Source organism: Sapajus apella, unplaced genomic scaffold (assembly GCF_009761245.1).
Source record: "Sapajus apella isolate SASKATOON/1434 unplaced genomic scaffold, GSC_monkey_1.0 scaffold205, whole genome shotgun sequence".
NCBI lineage: Eukaryota > Metazoa > Chordata > Mammalia > Primates > Cebidae > Sapajus > Sapajus apella.
The window spans coordinates 37,595-63,160 of record NW_022437145.1 but is presented as its reverse complement, the minus strand read 5'-3'; the positions used below and the strand labels follow the sequence as shown (position 1 = coordinate 63,160).

The following is a 25,566-nucleotide window of genomic DNA, read 5'->3' as shown; positions in this document are numbered from 1 at the left end:
GGAGGGGAAGGGAGGGGAGGGGAGGGGAGGGGAGGAGAAGGGAGGGGAGGAAAGGGAGGAAACGTAAATGTGGAACCTGTTGCCTCAGCTGTAAGTTGGGTACCTGGCCCATACAGGCATTCACTAAAAATTTACTGAAAAAATTACCCAAGGGGGGATATAAGCTCCAATTTAATAAAATATACAAACAAAAAGTACCCCTAGGGCAGAAAAGAGCTGAGGAAGTACTAGAAAAAGAGGCAGTAGAACCCCACATGGGCACTCAAGGAGTACATCCAAAATTTTGACTTTCTGTACTTTAACAACAGTTTTTCCTCCAGAATTGCTGGGGTAGCAACTAGAACGTGACAGACATTGCATCCTTTCCCCTTTGAAGGCCTCAGTTTCCTCCTTCTGTTTTGTTTTTTTCTTTTTGAGACAGAATCTCTCACTCTGCTACCCAGGCTGGGAGTGCAGAGGTGCTATCTCAGCTCACTGCAATCTCCGCCTCCTGGGTTCATGTGATATCCTGCCTCAGCCTCCCAAGTACCTGGAATTACAGGCATATGCCACCATACCTGGCTAATTTTTGTATTTTTAGTAGAGATGGGGTTTCACCATGTTGGTCAGGCTGGTCTCGACCTCCTGACCTCAAGTGATCCACTTGCCTCAGCATCCCAAAGTGCTGGGATTACAGGTGGGCTGGGCATGGTGGCTCACGCCTGTAATCTCAGCACTTTGGGAGGCCGAGGCGGGCAGATCACCTGAGGTCAGGAGTTCAAGACCAGCCTAGCCAACATGGTGAAACCCTGTCTTTTTTTTTTAAAAAAAAAAAAAAAAAAAAAAAAGGATTACAGGTGTGGGCCACTGTACCCGGCCAGGTTCCTTGTTTAAATGAGAGGTTAAACAAATAATCTGAGAGCCCTTCCAGTTTTGGCAGGCTTTTTTATTTTTTCTTAGAGATAAGGTCTTACTGTCGCCCAGGCTAGAGAGGGGCACGATCATAGCTCACTGCAGCTTTGACCTCCTAGGCTCAAGGATCCTCTTGCCTGCCTCAGTCTCCTGAGTATCTGGGACTAGAGGTGTGTACCATCACATTAGGCTGATTAAAAAAAAATTTTTGCCACGTGTGTACCTATGCAACAATCTTGCATGTTCTTCATATGTACCCCAAAACCTAAAATGCAATACAATAAATAAATGGAAAAAAAAAATTTTTTTTTGGCCGGGGTGGTGCCTCATGCCTGTAATCCCAGGATTTTGGGACGCCAAGGCGGGTGGATCACCTGGATCAAGAGTTTGAGACCAACCTGGTCAACGTGGTGAAACCTCACCTCTACTAAAAATACAAAAATTAACCAGGAGTGGTGGCAGGCACCTGTAATCCCAGGTACTTTGGAGCTGAGGCAGGAAAATTGCTTGAACCTGGGAGGTGGAGGTTACAGTCAGCCCAGATCGCACCACTGCACTCCAGCCTGGGTGACAGAGACTCTATCTCAAAAAAAAAAAAAAAAAAAAAAATTTGTAGAGACTAGGGTCTTGCTATGCTGCCCAGGTTGATCTTGAACTGCTGGCTTCAAACAATCCTCCCATCTTGGCCTCCCGAAGTGCTGGAATTACAGCCATGAGCCATGCGCCAGGCCTCTCCCAATTTTGATGTGACAGGTACGCCTCCGAGTATCACCAGGAATGAGATCCTTACCAGGTCAGATTCAATCCAACCTACAGAAACGTGTCTGAGCAATGCTGAGCAATTGCTGAGCAATGCTGACACTGACACTGTCAACACCACCATGATCCCATGGCTAAAACTATACCAGCCAACAATTTCCACTTGTCCAGTCAAGAAAGACATTGGCTCCTTGGACACTCAGTCTTGCCTGGGACCACACATACCTCAGACCACTGCAAAATCTGGCCTTCAGCTCCAGGGTCAGTCGTATGAAGGATGAGGCAGCTTTGGATAAGTAGGAATAAAGTAGAGAACAGTTTAAACCAGACTTGTCACAGAGAGTCCCAAGCCTGGGTGGTATCAAAAAGCTCTGGTTTCAGAATTACACAGACCTGGTTCAAAATGTGCTCTGTCATTATCTAGTAGTTTCAGTCTAGAAAGGTTTTTAACTTCTCTGAGACTGTTTTGATATTTGTATCTCACAGGCTGTTGTAAAGCTAAGTAAGATAAATGTATGGAGAACATCCAACAAGTACTTGGCTTAAAGTAAGTGCTGCAATAACTGTTCATTTTCTCCCATTCTCAATGATCCTCCACTACAATTTGGTATATTTGACAAGGACCTAAGAAGGAAACATATGTTCCTTCTATCCCTTCTTTTTGTAGAAAAAAAAAAAAATCCAGTTTCATGCATCTGCTTCGGTTTTAAATATTAAAAAAAAAAAAAAAAGAAAGAAAGAAAAAAAATCCAGTTTCAGATGCAGAAAGGAGTAGTCACTACTTCATTCTCAGCTATGAATTGCCTGTTGGAAGCAATTGATTCTCAGAAAAGGGGTCCGATAACTGTTTCTTTCCTTTCTTTCTTTTTTTCTTTTTTTTGAGATGGAGTTTTGCTCTCATTGCCCAGGCTGGAGTGGAATGGTGCGATTTCAGCTCACCTCAACCTCTGCCTTCCGGGTTCAAGTGATTCGCCTGCCTCAGCCTCCCAAAGTAGCTGGGATTACAGGCATGCGCCACCACACCCAGCTAATTTTGTATTTTTTTAGTAGAATCAGGTTTCTCCATGTTGGTCAGTCTGGTCTCAAGCTCCTGACCTCAGGTGATCTGCCTGCCTCGGCCTCCCAAAGTGCTGGGATTATAACCACACCCAGCCAGCAGTTTCTGCCTTAGCTGTTGACCCTGGCCCAGACCCTTGTGCTGCTGGCTCCTCCCAGTCTCCCCAGTAAGGCTCTCAGTCAATATTAACCTCTGTTCTGTCTGCCCTGGGTTACTGTAAAAGCAGAATCCTAGATAAAGAATATATCAGGAGCTCCCATTTCATTACCCCCAGGGTTGGAAATAAGCTGTATTTCATCCTGGGCTAAAGCACCTGACAGGGAATCCCTCAGGGTTTCACAGCAACTTTGGGGCAACAATTTAACCCATGAGTTCTCCAAGGAAAGGGCACCAAGTTTCACTTCCAGATGGGCTCCTCTTGGCCCAATTTCTCAGGGATCCAGAATCTCTCTACCCTCCTACTCCAGGTCTCCATACCACTCCTGGCTGGCAGTGCCTGCTTCTGTCCTCCCTCTTGCAGGTTGAGCCTCTGATCCTGTGCTACCTGGCTTCGTGCTGCACAGATCTCCCTATACATCTCACAGCCTTTTTCTACATCTCTATTCCCCACCACTGCCACCAAGAGATCTACACTTGCATGTCATCCAGTGCCCCAAGACTAGGCACTTGGATCCTGAAGTGTGGCAGGCAGGAAGAATGTTAGAAGGAAGGAAAAAAGTGTGTATCAGTTATAACAATGGCTGAGGGATACAGTCTTCAGAAAATCTACATACACTATCTTCCTTAATTCTCACTATTATCACCATGTTCTAGCTAAGGACACTGGAGATAAGAAAATTAATTTGTGCAATCTCAACACTGGGCGTGGTGGCTCACGCCTGTAATCCCAGCACTTTGGGAGGCCGAGGCAGGTGGATCACCTGAGGTCGGGAGTTTGAGACCAGCCTGGCCAACATGGAGCAACCCTGTCTCTAGTAAGAATACAAAATTAGCTGGATGTGGTAGTACGTGCCTGTAATCCCAGCTACTTGGGAGGCTGAGGCAGGAGAATTGCTTCAACCAGGGAGGCAGAGGTTGCAGTGAGCTGAGAATGCACCATTGCACTCCGGTCTGGGCAACAAGAGCAAAACTCCATCTCAAAAACAAAACAAAACAAAAAATCCAAATGCCTCACATGGCCAACAAGGGCCTACATGACTGAGCCCTGGTTGCGTCTCCATGGTAGACTTGTTGCACATTTGCTGCACGCCATGTGACAAGAATTAAAAAAACATTAAATTATAATGATAAAATCCAAGTATAGCACGGAGATTAAGAAAGCATGTTCTGGCCGGGCGCGGTGGCTCAAGCCTGTAATCCCAGCACTGTGGGAGGCCGAGGCGGGTGGATCATGAGGTCAAGAGATCGAGACCATCCTGGTCAACATGGTGAAACCCCGTCTCTACTAAAAATACAAAAAATTAGCTGGGCATGGTGGTGCGTGCCTGTAATCCCAGCTACTCAGGAGGCTGAGGCAGGAGAATTGCCTGAACCCAGGAGGCGGAGGTTGCGGTGAGCCGAGATCGCACCATTGCACTCCAGCCTGGGTAACAAGAGTGAAACTCTGTCTCAAAAAAAAAAAAAAAAAAAGAAAGCATGTTCTACAGCCAGATTCCCTGGGTTTGAATCCTGGGCATATCACTTACAGTATAACCTTGGGCAAGTTACTTAACCTCTCTGAGATTCAGTTTGTTCATCAATAGAACGAGTATAATCATAATAGACAATTCCTAGGGTTTTTCTGAGGACTAAATGAGTCAGTACATGCAAAGCACTTAACACAATGTCTCACACACTGTAAGAACTTAAATGTTAGTTATTATTAATAACTAGTTGTTAACATTATTAACAACTTCCATCTATTTTTCTTTAATCTTTTTGTAGAGATGGGGTCTCACTGTGTTGTCCAGGCTGGTCTCAAACTCCTAGCCTCAGGTGATCCTCCCATCTTGGTCTCCCAAAGTGCTGGGATTACAAACATGAGCCACCATTCCCAGTCCTTTTAATTACTTTTGATTGCTGCCTGATATTTCCTTCCCCTTAACACTGAACAGAGAATGGATATAAATTCTGAATGAATTAGGAAATGTGCACCCACAACTCATGCTCTCTTTGAATACTGTGAGCACTGCCTAAATTGCTTGCTTCCCTCCCAACCTCCACATTTGCCTGCTGCCTACCAAGCTTCTTGGAAAACTTCTCCTTCATGTGAGGAACAATGATAAAGAGGCTGTGTAGAATTGAGAGGAAAACTTCCATCAGAGCTGGCTGGGTGGTCTGCTCCAAGTGTCTCTGCAAAGAACCAGGAGAGAGAACACAGACCACCAGGACTGAGCCTCTGAAGAAGAAAAGGCATCAGCGAAAACTAGCATCAAATCTAGCACAGTAGCTTAACTCCTTTCACTTGAAAGACACAAGAAAAGCTAGGGAACCTAAAGTCCAAAACTACATCTAAGGCTTGGCTCACCTAATAGATTGTGCCAGATACTTTATCTCTTTGGGCTTCTGTTCCCAAAAGAGTAAATTTGGAATAACAAGATATACCTCCCAGAAACAAATGTGGTCTGGTGCATAAAAAGTGCTTTCTGGCCAGGCGCAGAGGTTCATGCCTGTAATCCCAGCACTTTGGGAGGCCGAGGCAGGTGGATCACAACGTCAAGAGTTCAAGACCAGCCTGGTCAACATGGTAAAACCCCATCTCTACTAAAAATACAAAAATTAGCTGGGTGTGGTAGCACATGTCTGTAATCCCAGCTGCTCGGGGAGCTGAGGCAGGAGAATTGCTTGAACCGGGACCTGGGAGGCAGAGGCTACGGTGAGCTAAGATTGTACCACTGCACTCCAGCCTGGACTACAGAGTGGGACTCCATCTCAAAAAAAAAAGTGTTTTCTATACCATAATGCAGAATGACTCTCATGTTTCTGTTACTACAGTAATAATAATAGTTTATAACAGTTTATAAACTGCCTTCATATTTGTTATTTTTGGGGGGGGTTGTGTTTTGTTTTGTTTTGTTTTGTTTTGAGACAGAATCTCACTCTGTTGCCCAGGCTGGAGAGCAGTGGTGCAATCTTGGCTCACTGAAACCTCTGCCTCCCAGGTTCAACTGATTCTCCTGCCTCAGCCTCCTGAGCAGCTGGGATTACAGGCATGCGCCACCACACCCAGCTAATTTTTGTTTTTTTTAGTAGAGACAGAGTTTCACTATGTTGGCCAGGCTGGTCTCAAACTCCTCACCTCAAGTGATCTGCCAGCTTGACCTCCCAAAGTGCTGGAATTATAGGCGTGAGCCACCGCACCTAGCCTGTTATTATTTTTAAGGTTGGTCAAGTAAAGCAGGGGCAGTAGAGAATGAAAAAAGAAATCTGTAACTTGTTGTTATCAATTAGTTGTAAATCATTGCATTCAGACTACCATTCATGTAATTCTTCAACAGAGTCATGAGGCAGTTTGATGTGTTAGCCACAGCTCTAAATCAGGAAAAAATAAACAGGGTTCTACTTCAGGCTCTGCATGTAGCCACCACAATGTACCCTTGAGTAGTCACCTCCTCCCTTCCCTGGGTCTCAGTTCCCTTTCTGTAAACAGCTGGGTCCTCAGAGGCATTGTTCTTGTTGATACCTTTCCTTTCATTTTTAGAGGAAGTTTGGTTGTGTTTTTCTATTATTATTATTATAAAAGTAATATATGCTCATTAAAGGAAATGTATAAAATACAGAAAAGTAGAAAGAAGGAATAATACAATAATTCTATGATCTAATTTTAGATTTAGCTTTAACACTTCAAAAATCTAGGAAGAAGGCAGAGCAGGTGAGTAAACTACCATGAATTGCCCAAGTCTTACTGTTGGTAGGTTAAGTCAGGGCCACAGTCAGGGTTCCTGACCACTACCTCCTGCAGACTCCAACTCAATGACTTCTTCGAGGAAGAGAGGCTCGTTCATGCAGAGCCAGAGATGTCTCCCTGCTGCCGCCTACTGTTCCCAGTAGACCATTTTCAGATTAACAGGGGACTCCTCACAGGCTCATAGGATGCCCAAACCTCATGCAGAAGAGGACTCACCCAAGGTTACCCAGAGTCAGCAGCTCTTGGCCCTGCTCTTCCCAACATCTCAACCTCAAGTTGGCTCAAAATGAAGCTCTTCAGGACCAAGCCTCTCTTCAGAGTGGTCATCTCTCATTTTACAGAACACACATACGTGTTCCTTATTAACACTTGAGTAACTTCATTCACTGCTACTCCTTATGAAAAGAAAGACACGAGAAAAGCTAGGGGACCTGAAGTCATAGGTTCAATCTCAGCACCATTATGCACTTGTTTTATATCTATAGAAATATGACAACCTTATCAGTAAATTAGAGAAAATTATAGCATCCATCTCCCAGGATCATTGAGAGAACTAAATCAGGTAGTGAATATAAGGCACTAATTACTCCATAAACTTACCCGTTAATTATTTGATTATTATTGCTTTCTATTTTCTCTTTTCTTTTCTTTTTTTTTTTTTTTTTTTTGATACGGAGTCTCCCTCTGTCTCCCAGGCTGGAGTGCAATGGCACACTGTCAGCTAACCGCAACCTCCGCCTCCCGGGTTTAAGCAATTCTCCTGCCTCAGCCTCCCAAGTAGCTGGAATTACAGGTGTGCACCACCATGCCTGGCTAATTTTTGTATTTTTAGTAGAGGCTGGGTTTCACCATGTTGGTCAGGCTGGTCTCAAACCCCTGACCTCGTGATCCGCCTGCCTCAGCCTCCCAAAGTGCTGGGATTACAGGTATGAGCCACCACACCCGGCTTATTTTTTCTTAAGAGGTACTTGTTAGTTTCATAATAAAACACTACATTTTATTTTTAGACAAAGGAAAGGTGGCTGCAAGAATAGCACTGCTGAGGCCCGCAGAGGAGGTTCCTTTGAGCAGTTACTGCCTCATGCCTCTGAGCCTGGCTCGCCTACACATTCCTCTCTTCCCTAAGCTTCCTGCTGCCCATGGCCCCGGGCAACCCACCATCACCATGGGGATGCACATCGAGTCACAGGCACTGAGAAGAAATTCTGAGAAGTCCTCCAAGGTGTCTCTCTTCTCGGCGCTGGGAGCTGTGAATGGATTCTCCTGGGCTGAAGGCTCACTCTGGAATTCTATAGCCAACCTAAGAAATCAATGTGTGAGTATATCCACTACCACCTATGCAATCTAAAGATTACAAACACCCTCCTAGGGGATGGTGGGGAGTATCTGTGCTCAGGGTCCAGGAAAAGTATCTCTATTATCAGATCGGGAGAAAATTCAATAGACCACAATGAGGAGAGGATTTGATCCCTCCAGATTCTTATTCCCCACCCCTTCCCTCAACTATGTGTACTTCCACCCCATTGTATGTATTTCTCTGAATATGCCATGCTATTTGCTATTTTTCCATCTCTTTGCCTTTAAATATGCTGCTCTATCTGGAATACTTTCCTCAGATTCTTGAAAACCTAACAAATCCCACATATATACAAAAAAGCATCTCTTCCCCAAGAGACTGTGAGCTCCTTGTGGGCAGGAGCCACTCTGACTTTTCTTTCTAGCCCCACCGTCTAGCATCAGGCATGGCACACAGTAGATACAACAAACATTTGTTAATGTAAACTGAATTAATTCAACAACCATTCAGCGAATACCTATAGTGCTAAGCTAGCTGGGGGGTGATGGGGAACAAAGGTGAATAAGACACAACCTCATGGCACAGCAGCAAAAACTCCACAAGGTGGTAATCTTTAGAAAGGTACTACCCCTAGCTGCCTGTCCTCAAGCCTCCTCCACACACCCCCAAACCCCACCCCAGCCAAAGTCCTCTTTGCCATGCAGAAGAATATCAGAAATCAAGTGCTGCCTCTACAACTTCACTCATTGTCTAAATCCCTTCCAGCCATACCTTCCATTCTATTACTTCATCCGCAGAGGGCCCCTCACCTGCAGGCACTTCTAAATCCCTCCAGAGTGCTCAGGAGGAACTTTCCCCTTTGAAGAATGGCCTTCTCTGAATCTCTACTGGAGGTATGGCCCTGAGGTGGGAGGGAGAGACAGGAACCTAGTAATCAAGTATATGCTATGTGTCTCAGTCTATGCCTGGATGACTGTAGACCTCTTATTCTCACACTGCAGTCAGACATTCCTGTACACCTAACTTTCCAGGAGATCTTGGCTATATCCTTGCAAAATTAATAGCTCCTTTCAAAAATGGTAGCAGGGGCTGGGTGCAGTGGCTCACGCCTGTAATCCCAGCACTATGGGAGGCTGAGGTGGCAGGATCATGAGGTCAGGAGTTTGAGACCAGCCTGGTCAACATGGTGAAACTCTGCCTCTACTAAAAAATTAAAAAAATAGCCAAGTGTGGTGGTTTGTACCTGTAATCACAGCTACTTGGAAGGGTGAAGCAGGAGAACTGCTTGAACCCCGGAGGCGGAGGTTGCAGTGAGCCGAGATCACGCCATTGCACTCCAGCCTGGGTAACAAGAGCAAGTCTCCCTCCCAAGGAACAAAATAAAAAAAAAAATATGGTAGCAGAGCTGGGTGCAGTGGCTCATGCCTATAATCCCAGAATTTTAGGAAGCCAAGGTGGGTGGGTCGCCTGAGGTCAGGAGTTTGAGATCAATATGGTGAAACCCCATCTGGCCAGTATGGTGAAAACCCATCTCTACTGAAGAATTAGCCAGGTGTGGTGGTGCATGCCTGTAATCCCAGCTACTCAGGAAGCTGAGGCAGAAGAATTGCTGGAACCCGGGAGGCAGAGGTTGCAGTGAGCCAAGATTGTGACTCTGCACTCCAGCCTAGGCAACAGAGTGAGACTTTGTCTCTGCACTCCAGCCTAGGCAACAGAGTGAGACTCCATCTCAAAAAAAAAAAAAAAAAAAAATGGTAGCAGTGTTGGAGGGATCTTAACCAACAGTCTCTCTGAACCACAGGACTGGCTCTTGGTCTATTATATACAGAAAGCTGTCACAGGCTAGTGGGTATTAGCTTGACTGTAATGGCCCTATTAGTTGTTCTAAAACACAAGAAAATCCCCACTCCATCAGGTGTAAAGAGCTTAGTTTCCCAAGTTAATCCTGAAAAACATGATCAACATTCATGCTGACAGTGCCTGATATCTTAAGTCTACAGGCTATTTAAAAGCCAGCAACCACAATACATTGCATATTTGTCAGATTCTAAAATTCTAGTGAATCCAGACTTAAATAATTCTGTGAACATGTTTACCCTATCTGCTTATATGATATAAAGAGACAATGTGTATAATAGAATGGGATAAAAATACCATGGAATTTACTATCTAGGCTTAGGTACTTACTTTTTTTTTTTTTTTTTTTGAGACAGAGTTTCATTTTTGTTGCCTAGGCTGGAGTGCAATGGCACAATCTTGGCTCACCACAACCTCTGCCTCCTGGGTTCAAGTGATTCTCCTGCCTCAGCCTCCCAAGTAGCTGGGATTACAGGCATGTGCCACCATGCCTGGCTGATTTTGTACTTTTAGTAGTGACAGGGTTTCTCCATGTTAGTCAGGCTGGTTTCAAACTCCTGACGTCAGGTGATCTGCCCACCTTGGCCTCCCAAAATGCTGGGATTACAGGTGTGTGAGCCACCACGCCCAGCCCTAGGCTTACGTACTTTCTAGTTTTGGACCTTAGAGACAAATTATTTAACCGTCGTGACTTTAGTTTCCCCATCTGTAAAAATGGGAATAGTAATCCTTAAGCCTCAAAGTTCTGCTATTAGGGAAAAAATAGCAACTGACTGTAGCCATGTGTGCATGAGAAAAAGCTACGAAATGGCATACAAAAGTAAGGCAATATACTAATTATCTTTCTAAAAACACATTACAGCATGATCTCCAAAAGAAGCAGGCTACAGTACACTGACCAGGGGTCTCCTGTTCAGACAGGTCTGGGAAAACTCCGCACACCGGTTTAGCATAGCTTCTAGCAACGCCCGCAGTTCCCCGTACTGCACAGGTGGAGCACTCTGATGGTCCTTCCTGCATCCAGAGAGACAAAAGCAGGCTCATGGTAAGACAAGTGTATTCCCATGATACCCCCAGGCTCTCAGGCAATGAGAGGCAGTGTGGTTGGATCAGAACATGGAATCTAATTTGATAAAAATCCTTACTCCAGCTTTTTTCCTCCCCGGCTGTGTAAGGATAGGCCGCCATCATGAACGACACAGTAACTATCCGCACTAGAAAGTTCATGACCAACCGACTGCTTCAGAGGAAACAAATGGTCATTGATGTCCTTCACCCCGGGAAGGCAACAGTGCCTAAGACAGAAATTCGGGAAAAACTAGCCAAAATGTACAAGACCACACCGGATGTCATCTTTGTATTTGGATTCAGAACTCATTTTGGTGGTGGCAAGACAACTGGCTTTGGCATGATTTATGATTCCCTGGATTATGCAAAGAAAAATGAACCCAAACATAGACTTGCAAGACATGGCCTGTATGAGAAGAAAAAGACCTCAAGAAAGCAACGAAAGGAACGCAAGAACAGAATGAAGAAAGTCAGGGGGACTGCAAAGGCCAATGTTGGCGCTGGCAAAAAGTGAGCTGGAGATTGGATCACAGCCGAAGGAGTAAAGGTGCTGCAATGATGTTGTCTATGGCCGTTGTGGATTTTTCACGAGAAGCTTAATAAACTAAAAACTTTCATGTGAAAAAAAAAAAAAAAATCCTTACTCCAGGCTAGGCATGGTGGCTCACACCTGTAATCCCAGCACTTTGGGAAGCTGAGGTTAGTAGATGTCTTGAGCCCAGCAGATGGAGAGGAGCCTGGGCAACATGGTGAAACCCAGTCTCTACAAAAAATTAGGCGAGTGTGATGGCATACACCTTGATCTGTTACTCAAGAGGCAGAGGTGGGAGGATAACCTGAGCCCAAGAAGGTGGAGGCTGCAGTGAGCCGTGATCACACTACTGCACTCCAGCCTGGGAGACAGAACAAGACCTTGTCTCAAAAAAAAAATCCTTACACCAACACTTATCTAGCTGCATAACTTTATGCATATTCCTTGCCCTCTCTAACCATCAATTTTCTCATCTATTAAATGAGGCTTAATAATACTCTCCTCATACATTTATTATGGGGATCAAATTAGATAATGCACGGAAAGCACTTAGCATGATGCTTAATACATAATAAGTCCTTATAAATGTCAGCTGTGTCTATTATTATTATTATTAAGGATACAAGGTTTTCTTGCAGAGAGCCTGCTGGTGAAAGAAGCACCTAGAATTGAAGGTGCATCAGGAGAGTAACAGCCAACGTTTACCAGTAAGTAATGACCTCTCCTGGGGAAGAGGGATCTAACTTTCTGCTACCTCAGTGAGGACAACCAAGATCAATAGGTAAATATAACTAGGTCCCAGAGACAGAGTCTCTGTCACCCAGGCTGGAGTGCACTGGTATGATCTCGACTCCCTGCAACCTCCGCCTCCCAGATTCAAGCAATTCTGCCTCAGCCAACCGAGTAGCTGGGACTACAAGCACGCCACCAAGCCCAATTAATTTTTGTATTTTTAGTAGAGATGGGGTTTCACCATGTTGGCCAGACTGGTCTCACTCCTGACCTCAAGTTAACTATCCACCATTGCTTCCCAAAGTGCTGGGATTACAGGCATGAACAACTGTACCCAGCCTGATAACTTTCTAGGAGTCAAAGTCTATAGAAGTATAGGGGACCAACTAGGGAGAAGTGAGTTCCCCATTCTATGAGATTACACACAGAGACTAGAAAAATACTTTTGGAGATTCAATCATTATCATTGTGGGGAAATGTGGACAGGTAACGCTTAGGGTCCAATTGAACCCTCAGATTCTATAGACTTAGAAGACACAAGAGTCATTGATTTGTTTAATTATGAGCTCCCAAGAGGCAAGGGACAAGTTCCATCTTTTCACTTTACCTAAACAGAGACAGATGCATTGTAAACTGATGATTAACAGAACAGGTGTCAAATGAATGAATGACTATTTGACACAGTATTGGTTTCATAGGGCTGCTATAATAAATTACCACAAACTGGGTGGCTTAAAACAAAAGAAGTTTATCCACTCACAGTTCTGGAGGCTAGAAATCTGAAATCGAGGTGACATTAGGGCCATGTCCTCTCTAAAGCAAGCTTGTTCCACCCACAGCCCACAGGCCGCATGCAGCCCAGGACAAAACATTATGAGATTTATGCATGGACCTTTTTTTTTTTTTTTTTTTTTTTTTTTTTTTTTTTAGCTTATCAGCTATCGTTAGTGTTAGCATATTTTATGTGTGGCCCCAAACAACTCTTCTTCCAATGTGGCCCAGGGAAGCCAAAAGATTGGACACACCTGCAAAGGGTCTTGAAAAGAATCCTTCCTTGCCTCTTAGCTTCTGGTGGTGGCTGCAGTCCTTGGCATTCATTGGCTTGCAGCTGCATTACTCTAATCTCTGCCTGTCTTCACATGGCCACCTTCCCTCTGTGCATGTCTGATTGTGGCTGTATGTCCAAACCCAACTCTCCTTACATAGAGACAAGTCATTGGATTTATGGCCTGGGCTGTATGACTTTAACTAGACTCGATGTACAAAGCCCTATATCCAAATAAGGCACATTCACAGGTTCTCGGTAGATGTTAATACTGGGGACCACTACATAACATAGTAGAGTAGCTAGGAAAAAATCTATTAAGCCTCATCCCCGGGCCTTTGTTGAGCACTGAGAGCAATCTGTTGGGCCTTCTAATAGGTTCTCAGTCAACTGCATATGGTTAAGGCTTGATTTCCTCTTTCCTTCTTCATCTCTGGAAGCTCCAAGTTTGATGATCCCATACAATCATCAAGCCCTAGTTCTACCACCTTTAAATTATTATTATTATTATTATTATTGAAATAGGGTGCCCAGGCTGGAGTGCAGTGGCACAAACACAGCTCATTGCATCTCAACCTCCTGGGCTCAAGCAATCTTCCTACCTCAGCCTCTCAAGTGGATAGGACTACAGGTATACACCACTACACCAGATAATTTTTGTAGAGACAGTATTTCATCAGGTTATCCAGGCAAGTCTCAAACTCCTGAGCTCAAACTCCTGCCTCAGTCTCCCAAAGTGCTGGGATTACAAGTGTGAGCCACTGCACTCACCTCTTTAAATTCTTTTTAGCAGCTCTCACTCTTCATTCTTCCTTCTAGTTGTGCTTTCCAAAGACCCTCTAAACCACCTCACCCCAGAATGACCACCTCAGTAAACATTCTGGGAAGTTAAAGTCAAAAGTAAAATCATCCTTGGCCAGGCGCGGTGGCTCACGCCTATAATCCCAGCACTTTGGGAGGCCAAAGTGGGCAGATCACAAAGGTAAGGAGTTCGAGACCAGCCTGGCCAATGTGGCAAAACCCCACCTCTACTAAAAATACACAAATTAGCCAGGCATGGTGGCGGGTGCCTGTAGTCCAAGCTACTTGGGAGGCTGAGGCAGGAGAATTGCTTGAACCCAGGAGGCAGAGGTTGCAGTGAGCTGAGATCATGCCACCGCACTCCAGCCTGGGTGACAGAGTGAGACTCCATTTCAAAAAAAAAAAAAGTAAAATAATCCAAAACTTAATAACCTGTCCCCTATCCATCTCTCCACAATTCTAACCTCACAGCTCTCCTGCTTCTCCAGGCAACACCCCTTCACGTAATCTGCTGGTCAACTGGCTACTGTACCCTGAGAAATCTCTATACTCTCCAACCCACATGTTTTGCTAATCCTGGTCCTTTCAAAATCTAACTCTCACCCTTCACAGCATATCTGAAATACCACCTCCTGCACAAAAGGTACTACTGGTCCCCTCTAGCACTGACCTGCTGGGAGACTTCCAGCTCAGCATGGGTGCCTCTGATTGACACTGCTCTTACTTATGCTTTTGTTACCTTGTTGGTTTACTTATCCCACAGACTCTGGAATTCATGCCCCAGATTCAGAGATTCAAATTCAGGGAAAGACAGAGGAGGAAAGGAGACAGACTGAAGTCACTGTCATGTAAATGCTATTTTTTGTTTCAATTTTTAGAACCAACCTAGAGTCAAATCACAAAGATTTAAATATAGCTACAGAAGAGACTATAAATATTAACAACTTTCACAATGTAAAATTAAAATATGGCTGACTGACCTTGAGAAGTCGAAGTAGGGAAGAGAGGAGAAAGGAAGAGTTGGGGTGCTGTTTACCACATAGGAACTCAGGAGACAAGGCTTCAAGATGAGAGAACAAGAAATACCAGTTTTAGGTATACTATTTAAAGGTTAAAAAATAAAATATTGCCCAGCGTAGTGGCTCATGCCTGTAATCCCAGCACTTTGGGAGGCCAAGGCGGGCATATCACTAGGTCAAGAGATTGAGACCATCCTAGCCAACATGGTGAAACCCTGTCTTACCAAAAACTTAGCTGGGCATGGTGGCACACACCTATAATCCCAGCTACTCAAGAGGCTGAGGCAGGATAATTGCTTGAACCCAGGAGGCAGAGGTTGCAGTGAGCCAAGATTGTACCACTGCACTCTAGCCTGGCAACAGAGTGAGACTCCATCTCAAAAAAACAAAACAAAACAAAACAAAAAACTATTGACTAGCAAAAATGCCAAGGACATGTAGAGAAGACAAAAAATGTGAGCCAATTAAATCTTGATCTTTCTTATTGGCAAGTCAATAAATAATGTCTTACATTTAAGGGGGGGATTACAGGTACCCGCCACCATACCTGGCTAATGTTTTTATTTATTTATTTATTTATTTATTTTTGAGACGGAGTTTCACTCTTGTTGCCCAGGCTGGAGTGAAATGGCATGATCTCGGCTCACTGCAACCTCTACCTCCTGGGTTCAAGTGATTCTCCTGCCTTAGCCTCCCGAGTAGCTGGAATTATAGGCATGCACCACCACACCTGGCTAATTTTGTATTTTTACTAGAGACAGGGTTTCTCCATGTTGATCAGGCTGGTCTTGAATTCCCGACCTCAGGTGATCCGCCCACCTTGGCCTCCCAAAGTGCTGGGATTACAGACATAAGCCACTGCACCGGGCCAATTTTTTTTTTATATTTTACTAGAGATGGGGTTTCACAATATTGGCCAGGCTGGTCTCAAACTCCTAACCTCAGGTGATCCACCCACCTTAGCCTCCCAAAGTGCTAGACAGGTGTGAGCCACCATGCCCAGCCTATTCCCTTTGATGATAAATCCTTTATAATTTATTTATTTTCAAGAGAGAATATCACTCTGTCACCCAGGCTGGAGTGTAATGGTGTGATCATATCTCACTGTAACCTCAAACTCTGAGGCTCAAGTGATCCTCCCACCTCACCTCCTGAGTAGCTGGGACTATAGGTGCATAGCACCATACCCACTAATTTTATTATTATTATCATTTTTTTGAGGCAGAGTCTCACTCTGTTACCAGGCTGGAGTGCAGTGATGCAATCTTGGCTCACTGTAACCTCCAGCTACCTGATTCAAGCAATTTTTCTGCCTCAGCCTCCCGAGTAGCTGGGATTACAGGCACATGCCACCATGCCCAGCTAATTTTTATATTTTTAGTAGAGACGGGGCTTCATCATGTTGGTCAGGATGGTCTCCATCTCTTGACCTTGTGATCTGCCTGTGTCAGCCTCCCAAAGTGCTGGAATCACAGGCATGAGCCACCACGCCCAGCCTATTTTATTTTATATTGTTTTGTAGGGATGGGGTTGCCCTATGTTGTCCAGGCTAGTCTCAAACTCTTGGCCTCAAGCAATCCTCCCACCCTGACTTCCCAAAGTGCTGTGATTATAGTCATGAGCTACTGTGCTCAGCCAATATTTTCTTATTTTTTGTAGAGATGGGGTTCTTGTTTATTTTGTATTATTTGAATATATTACTTTATTAGAAATTTAAAAGAGAAAATATAACAAAATAAAAGTTACTCTATAAATATGGGTTTCCTCCGTTATTTTTTTTTTAAGATTTCAAGCACCTTACTAAGGAATAATTTCCCATTGTGGTACTAGGATCCATTAGTCTCACTGTCCATTTTAACACCCTTCATTTGCATATTGACTACCTATGAGGAGCCAAAGATAGATCAGTGAAAAAACTGACAAGTCCTTGATCTCCAGGAGCTTATATTTTAGTGGGGACAGGAGAGATACAAAACGAATGAATAGGCCAGGTTCAGTGGCTCACACCTATAATCCTAGCTATTTGGAAAGCTGTTGAACAGCTGAGGCAAGAGAATTGCTTGAACCACGGAGGTGGAAGATGCAGTTAGCTGAGATTGTGCCGCTGCACTCCAGCCTAGGAAACAGCATGAGACTTTGACTCAAAAAAGAAAGAAAGAAAAAAGAATAAACAAGAACTGTGAAATGTTTTATAGGTGCTATAGTAGTCTGATAAGGTCAATTAAGAAAGCAAATTTTGAATGAGACTTGAATGATGAGAAAAATGCAGTCACACAAAGATGTAAGGGAATAATATTTTGGGCAGAGAGAACAATTATGGCAGGAATAAGTTCGATGTGTTCAAGAAACAGAAAGCAGACCAGAGGAATAAGCAAGAAGTGACTGAGTACTGCTTGTGGAGCCAGGGACCCAAATCTAATTCTTTAGATCCCAAATTGGTTGTTTTTATCTCTATGCTAGTAGCATGAACAAATTGAGATTGAAGTTTCTGGAATAAAGCAGCAGGCAGTTGAAAATGTGGTCTGGAGTTCAGGAAAACACTATAGTGGGCTAAATGGTGGTACCCAAAGATACCAGGTCCTAATCCCTGGAACCTGTGAATGTTATTTTCTATAGCAAAGTTTTCACAGATAGGACTAAATTAAGAAACTTGAGATAAAGGCATTATCCTGGATTATTCAGGTGGTCCCCTACATGCCATCACAAGTATCCTTATAAGAGAGAGGCAGCCAGGCATAATGGCTCATGCCTGTAATCCCAGTACTTTGAGAGGCCAAAGTGGGAGAATCACTTGAGGCCTGGAGTTCAAGACCAGTGTGGGGAATGTAACAAGAACCCCATCTCTACAAAAAATAAGAAAAAAAAAATTTAAGAAAAAAGAGAGAAAAGGCAGAGGGAGATTATACACACCAAGAGAAAAGAACACAATGTGGTCACAGAGGCAGTGATTGCAGTGATATGACCATAAGTCATGGAAGCCCCCAGAACCACCAGAAGCTGGAAGAGGCAAGGAAGCATTCCCTATTAGAAGCTCCAAATGGAGTGTGGACCTGCTGATACCTTGATTTCATCTTAGTGATATTGATTTTGGACTTCTGGTCCCTAGAACCATGAGAAGGCAAATTTCTGTTGTTTTAAGCCACCAAGTTTGTGGTAATTTGTTCCTGTAGCAATAGGAAACTAATACAGGCATTTTAGGCATGAAGTATAGATTTGAGCATTATCAGCATATAGCTAGTAGCTATATGAAGCTCTGTGAGTGGCTGAGAGCATTCAAGGAGAAACTACAGTAAGAGAACCAGGGCTAGAGGCTGGAGTTCATAGGTGTTAAAGAGCTGCCAGCTTCTGGTTAAAGATGATAGAGTCAACAGATAGTTACTTCTGCTACTCCTTACCAAAATGAAAGAGAATTTTCTTTCAAGATAAAAGTTCAAAACAGAGAAAAGACAAAAGACATGATAACATAACACTTTGGAAGTATAATTTGGCCCTCTGTATTGTGGTTTCTACATCCATGGATTCAGCCAACTGTGGACCAAAAATATCTATTAAAACCTATAAAAAATAATAATACAACAATAAAAAATAATATAAAATGCAGGCCAGGAACAGTGGCTGACGCCTATAATTCCAGCACTTTGGGAGGCCAAGGTGGGTAGATCACCTGAGGTCAGGAGTTCAAGATCAGCCTGGCCAACGTGGTGAAACCCCATTCTCTACTAAAAATACAAAAATTAGCTGGCCATGGTGGTGCATGCCTGTAGTCTCAGCTACTCGGGAAACTGAAGCAAAACAATTGCTTGAGCCTAGGAGGCAGCAGTTGCAGTAAGCCAAGATCATACCACTGCATTCTGGCCTGGGTGACAGAGCGAGACTCCGTCTCAAAACAAACAAACAAACAAACAAACATGAAATGTAAAATACAGCATAACAACTATTTATATTGCATTAATGTTTTTGTTTGTTTGTGATGGAGTCTCACTCTGTCACCCAGGCTGGAGTGCAATGGCAAGATGTTAGCTCACTGCAACCTCCGCCTCCCAGGCTCAGACGATTCTCTTACTGCAGCCTCCTGAGGAGCTGGGATTACAGGTGTGTGCCACCATGCCCAGGTAGTCTTTTATTTTTGATAGAGATGGGGTTTGACTATGTTGGCCAGGCTGGTCTTGAACTCCTGACTTCAGGTGGTCCGCCCACCTCAGCCTCCCAAAACTGCTGGGATTATAGGCGTGAGCCATAGAGCCTTGCCTACATTGCATTGACATTGCATAGTCATCCCTCAGTATCTGCAGGAAATTGGTTCTAGGACCCCTGAAGATACCAAAATCAGGATGCTCAAGCTCCTTATATAAAATGGTATACTATTTGCATATAACCTATGCATATCCTCCAGCATACTTTATTTATTTTATTTTTTGAGACAGAGTTTCACTCTGTTGCTCAGGCTGGAGTTCAGTGGCGTGATCTCCACTCACTACAACCTCCACCTCTCAGGTTCAGGCAATTCTCCCATCTCAGTCTCCTGAGTAGCTGGGATTACAGGTGTGTGACACCACACCCAGCTAATTTTTATTATTTTTAGTAGAGATGGGGTTTCACCATGTTGGCCAGGCTGGTCTCAGAATCCCAACCTCAGGTGATCCACCTGCCTTGGCTTCACAAAGTGCTGGGATTACAGGTGTGAGTCACCGCACTGGTCCTCCAGTATACTTTAAATCATCTCTAGATTACATATAATACCTAAGACAATGCAAATGCTATATAGTTATTATACTCTTGGGTGTTTTTTTTGTTTTGTTTTTTTTGAGACAGAGCCTTGCTCTGTCACCCAAGCTGGAGTGCAGTGGCACAATCTTGGCTTACTACAACCTCTGCAGCAATTCTCATGCCTCAGCCTCCTGAGTAGCTGGGACTACAGGCACACGACACCATGCCCAGCTAATTTTTCGTATTTTTTGTAGAGATGGGGTTTTACCACATTGGCCAGCCCGGCTGGTCTCAAACTCCTGACTTCAAGTGATCCACCTGCCTTAGCCTCCCAAAGTGCTGGGATCACAGGAATGTGCCAATGTGCCACTGTGTCTGGCCGGGTTTTTTTTTCTTTTTTGGGGGGGGAGAGGGGACAAGGCCTTTCTCTGTCACCCAGGCTGGAGTACAGTGGTGTGATCTCAGCTCACTGCAACCTCTGCTTCCCAAGTTCAAGTGATCCTCCCACCTCAGCCTCCAAGTAGCTGGAACTACAGGTGTACACCATCATACCTGGCTAGTTTTTGTATTTTTAGTAGAGACAGGTTTTGTCATGTTATACAGGTTGATGGTGAACTCCTGGTCTCAGGTGATCTACCCACCTCAACCTCCCAAAGTGCTGGGACTACAGATGTGAGCCACCATGCCCAGCATATATTATATTATTTAGGGAATAATAACAAGAAAAAAAGTCTGTACGTGTTCAATACAGACACGACCATCCATTTTTTAAAACATATTTTCAGCCAAGTGCAGTAGCTCACACCTATAATCCCAGCACTTTGGGAGGTTGAGCCAGGAGAATCACCTGAGGTCAGGCATTCAAGACCAACTTGGCCAACATGGTGAAACCCCATCTAATAATACAAAAATTGCTGGGCGTGGTGGCTCACACCTGCAATCCCAGCACTTTAGGAGGCTGAGGAAGGCGGATCACAAAGTCAGGAGTTCGAGACCATCCAGACCAACTATGGCAAAATCCCCATCTCTACTAAAAAAACAAAAATTAGCCAGGTATGGTAGTACACACCTCTAATCCCAGCTACTCGGGAGGCTGAGGCAGAAGAATCGCTTGAACCTGGGAGGCAGAGGTTGTGGTGAGCCGAGATCGCACCACTGTACTCCAACCTGGGCGACAGAGTAAGACTCCATGTCAAAATAATAATAAACAAAAATTAGCCTGTTGTGGTGGCACACGCCTGTAATCCCAGCTACTTGAGAGGCTGAGGCAGGAGAATCACTTGAACCCAGGAGGCAAAGGTTGCAATGAGCCGAGATCGCACCATTACACTCTAGCCTGGGCAAAAAGAGCTAAACACCATCTCACTACCAAAAAAAGAAAACTGCCATCTATGGTTGGTTGAATCCATGGATGTGGAACCCACAATTATGGAGGGCCAACTATATTAGGTATTATACGTAATCTAGAGATACTTAAATATTAGCTCCCCTGGCCTTGACAGGCCCTTAGGTACATGCAGGGATGGAAATTTCAGCCTGCCTGGGTCTCTCACCTCAGAAAAGCAGAAGTGGCCTTCACAGCCTCAGCAGCCACCTCCAGCACAGGGCTGCTAACTGCTTCTTGGAGGACACAGCCAGCATCTCTGCACATGGCTGAGCTTGTGAACAGCTTGATCTCCTCTGGCTGCCTGAGAAATGGTAAATGAGAAATGTGTAGGAGAACTCTTATCACTGACCACACCAGGAATAAAAGCCCACTTTTACTTCTGCAGTCTGGCCCCAACAAGCTTCATGTTCCACCACTTTGCTCACCGGGTCAGGATTTCAGTGAAAAGCAGCAGACCCTGCTTGTGCAGCTCTGTGTTGTTCATCTTCAGACTTGCCTGCAGGCTCCTCACCACTGCCTCAATTCCTACCATAGGAAAACATGACAGAGGCCAGGGATCACTGCTCTCTTGTTCCTTCACCGCCCACCCAGGAGAGGTGACAGACTCTGGACAGCATGTATCAGTTGGAGGCCACTCATGGAGGAACCCTGACAAGGTTGAGCTAATGGGACCAGACTGTGAGATCTTTAAGGCCTGGCCTTCATTTGATTCATCTGTGTCTCCAACACCCAGTACCGGCCATAGCACAGTCCCTGGCACTTGAGGTTGTCAGTGAACACCTACTGACCAAGCCATATTTTCTCTACTTAGCATACTCCTATTCCTCCTTGGAGAATCAGGTTAAAACCCCACTCCTCCAAAAAGCCTTCCCTGATCCACTCAGAAAGAGCTGTGAACCTCTCCTGAGCCCCCACAGCTCCTGTGCTTCCCTCTAGCAGAGCTCTAATCAGCTCATAAGGAAATTTCCCGCTTGGGTCTCTCTCCCTTTTCTGAGGGCAAGGAGCATGTTATTTGTTATCTCTAAATCGCCAGTTTCCAGCCTGGTGCCTGGTATAAACTAGGAATATAAAATGAATGATTGAATGTGCCTGCTCTAAAAATCTAGATGTGATATAAAAAGTCCCAGACAATGAAGGGACAGTTTCAAGAAACTTTGAAAGAATAAATTACCAAAACTTAGAGACTACCTGGATGGTTAGCTATCTGGGGCATGGGAAAGAATTAAATCTAAGGTTGAGTAACATTGTTTAGAGTTGTTGTTAATATGCAACAATAATTCATTTAGTGGCTAAGAGAAGTGTCCTTCCCTTGCTGAAGAGTCTAAACGTATATACTTCTGATAATCAGTGAAGAGCAGAATATTTGAATATCAATACTTGCATATGAAATCTGGTAATGAGTTTGGGCTAATGGAAATATCTAGACTCAGCACTCCCCTCCAAGATAGAGGATAGCCCCCCATCACTGCTGCTGCTACCTAACTGTAAACTGCTGTCCACCCAACCCAAAGCTAGTACAGGACCCTTACTACGAACCATACACCGTGTGGCACTTGGAAAAAAAAAGTCGCTCTTCTGCCAGGAGTGTCAAGCAGTTGTAGCTGGACCACACGAGCACTTCACTGGAAGAGGAAAGATGCTCAAAGAGGAACTCTGACAGGGGAGAGGATGAGAAAACAATAAATGACAGCAATGTGATAACGATCCCTTAACTGATGCTAAGGACTTGGATTTATTCATCACCTTACTCTTGCTACTTCATCTGTTCACTTACCGTCTCCATGAGTCATGATCATCAATTCACTAATAAACCTGGAAAGTATCCTTGGTTATGGTTTAACCTCTGTTTTTTAACAGATAGGGAAACTGAGTCCCAGAGAAGAGGCACTAGTAGTGAAAGAAGTGGGATTGGAACTTACAACTCCTAATTCTCAGAATGGGCAGTGGCATGGATGAAGGAAAAAGTTTTTAGTCAGAAAGACTTGACTAGGCTTGCCAATTCTTTCGTTCTCTGAGCCTCAACTTCCTTATCTATAAAATAGTAAAGGTGAAGACCTAAGTGTGGTAACATTTGCAGTGCACCTCAGGGCATATATCCCTGCTCATAGCAGTCCCTTGAAAAATATTGCTTCCTGTTGCCTTCCTGGTCCACAGGTCTTTCCACCATGCCACATTAGCTTTTTATTCCTAGATGACCAAATAAATGACAAAAATCAGTAACAAATTGCTCAAGGTCATACAAGAAATCTGTAGCAATAGGATTCAGATGTTATGAGACATACTTCATAGAGTCTGTCATACACAATTGAACCTGTCACCACCCCATCCTTCTAGTATAGGGAGGAAAAAGTTAAAGGGCTCCCCTACCTGGAATGTCAGCATGGATGAAGGCAGGGGCATACTTCTCTGGGGAGTGGACAAGCACCGCAGTTATACAGTGAGCACTGGCCACCTGCAGGGTTTCATCTCTAGAGAGGAGAAGCTGGAGAAACAGGCAGCAAAAAATACCCCAGTCACACCACCAACAGGACCAGAAAAACTGACCTGGGTGCCTCAAGACAATAGCCTATTTCTGATCCTTTCTGTTCCACATGGCACCAGGCACAAGGATGGTGCTCAGGAGAGCAGTTATGGATTATGGGAAAGGGTCTCTGTGAAGAGCAGCAGGTGAGAAAAACAAGGAAAGAACACAATGTAAAATCCACCAGGGGTACTCAAAGAACACTGTCTTCCAGGTTCAAGCAATCCTCCCACCTCAGCCTCTCGAGTAGCTGAGATTACAGGCATGCACCGCCACACAATTTTTTCTATTTTTAGAAGACACAAAATTTCATCATGTTAGCCAGGCTGGTCTGGAACTCCTGACTTCAAGTGATCTGCCCACCTTGGCCTCCCAAAGTGCTGGAATTACAGGTGTGACCCACTGTGCATAAACCATAAAAACTAATTTTTTGTGTTTTTGTTCTGTGTGTGTGTGTTTGTTTTGTTTTGTTTTTGTTTTTTTTAGTGGAGATGGGGTTTTGGCCAGGCTGGTCAACTCCTCAAGTGATCCACCTGCCTTGGCCTCCCAAAGTGCTAGGATTACAGGCATGTGCCACCATGCCTGGCCCATTTCATATTAAGTCTTTAAATGTCAGCTCAAATGTCAGTCCTTCAAAGAGGTCCTGCCCTACCATTCAACCTGTAAATGGCTTTATCAGCTACTATCTCCCCTTTATTTCCTCCACAGCATTTGTAACAATCTGTAAGGGCAAGAAACATGTCTGTTTTCATAACATGGTATTTCCAGTGCCCAACACAGGGACTGACACATTACATTAGTGCTTGGTAGGTATTTGACCAAATAAATGAATCATCATTGCCACAGTAGGAACACAAACATTGAGAACATATTCCCAAGGACCTGTTTTTGGAGAAAAAGGTTGATCTTCCGCCAAAAGCAGAAAAGAATAGCATTAGACTCACAATTTCAAAAATGTCAGAATGGAGAACACATGCCAATCTTATCTTTATTTAAAATTTTGATATTTTGTTCATCATTAATTTTTTGCATTAATTTTGATACCTAAAGATATTAGTTCTCTTGATTGCTGAGTTTCTTTAGCACTCATTTAATTTTACACCCAAGGCAAGTGCCTCACTTGCCTTCCCTAGTACCAAACCTGCTGGTGGCTATAGTAAAATAAAATCCTGATCATCCACAATTGCCAACAGAAGAGTATTCTCCACATATAGATGAAAGCGGGGACCTTTAAGCCAAGATTTCTGTCTCTACAAAGTTCTCTCACCCTAGGGTAGCACTCTTTAATGTCTGCCACTGCCATCCCCATGCTACCTTGGTGTTCTGTGAGGCCACAGACCCTTTTTGTAAGTACTTATGCCCCTGCTGGACCCAGGATTAAATGTTCTAACCACAAGTTAACATGGACTCCAGGATGGCAACAGAGAAATTAACATAGCAAGGGACCTGGCATGAGATTTTCTGGTTCAGACACATAGGACTTGCTTCCCAGAGTTTATAGGCCTTGCATAGACCATTCTAAAGTCATCACAGAGAACCAAGGAGCAATTTGCTCTGGCTTTTACCCATCCTCAACTGTCCCCTTCTCACTTCTAACCAGAGCTCCTCCTTCTCTTCCTTGCTGCAGACAGAGCCCCAGAGTTTGGGCAATCAACCTCTGCTATCATATGAGGGTTTGCAGCTCTGCCAGCCCCTGTGTTGAGCACTGAGGAGAGATGCCAGACTTTGGTCCTGCCCTGAAGGAGCTCCCAGCCAGTCAACCACAATATGGGATGAGGTAAGCACTGTGACAGTGGGTCACATTCTGCTGAAAGGAGCCAGGGTGACATGGGAGTCCCAGAGTCTTAAAGCCTGACTCAGATCAGCAGACAAGGAGAGGAGAAAAAGCCCTATAGGCAGAGGAAGAGCAACTGCACAGGCATTGAGACAGGATGACCTAGCATATGCAGGACCAGGGAGAGATTGCATGTGGCTGGAGAACTGGGTTGTGCAGTGGAAGAGACAGGA

At 44.4% G+C, this 25,566-nt stretch overlaps 1 protein-coding gene and 1 pseudogene across 2 annotated transcripts in view; one reads left to right on the top strand and one right to left on the bottom strand.

Moving 5' to 3' along the window:
- The window catches only part of MEI1 (meiotic double-stranded break formation protein 1), a 92,691-nt gene that overhangs the window by 43,649 nt on the left and 23,476 nt on the right, over positions 1-25,566 (bottom strand). The window contains exons 8-16 of the mRNA XM_032270161.1: positions 23,406-23,520; positions 22,575-22,691; positions 21,464-21,563; positions 21,205-21,339; positions 10,647-10,761; positions 8,700-8,791; positions 7,752-7,893; positions 4,927-5,038; positions 1,876-1,936 (exon numbers count right to left, since the gene is read on the bottom strand). Of these exons, the coding sequence (XP_032126052.1) occupies positions 1,876-1,936; positions 4,927-5,038; positions 7,752-7,893; positions 8,700-8,791; positions 10,647-10,761; positions 21,205-21,339; positions 21,464-21,563; positions 22,575-22,691; positions 23,406-23,520 (989 nt within the window). The remainder of the gene's footprint in view (positions 1-1,875; positions 1,937-4,926; positions 5,039-7,751; positions 7,894-8,699; positions 8,792-10,646; positions 10,762-21,204; positions 21,340-21,463; positions 21,564-22,574; positions 22,692-23,405; positions 23,521-25,566) is intronic.
- Positions 10,898-11,451, top strand: LOC116544065 (annotated as a pseudogene). The gene has a single exon (XR_004265795.1). The product of XR_004265795.1 is annotated as a 40S ribosomal protein S24 pseudogene (transcript).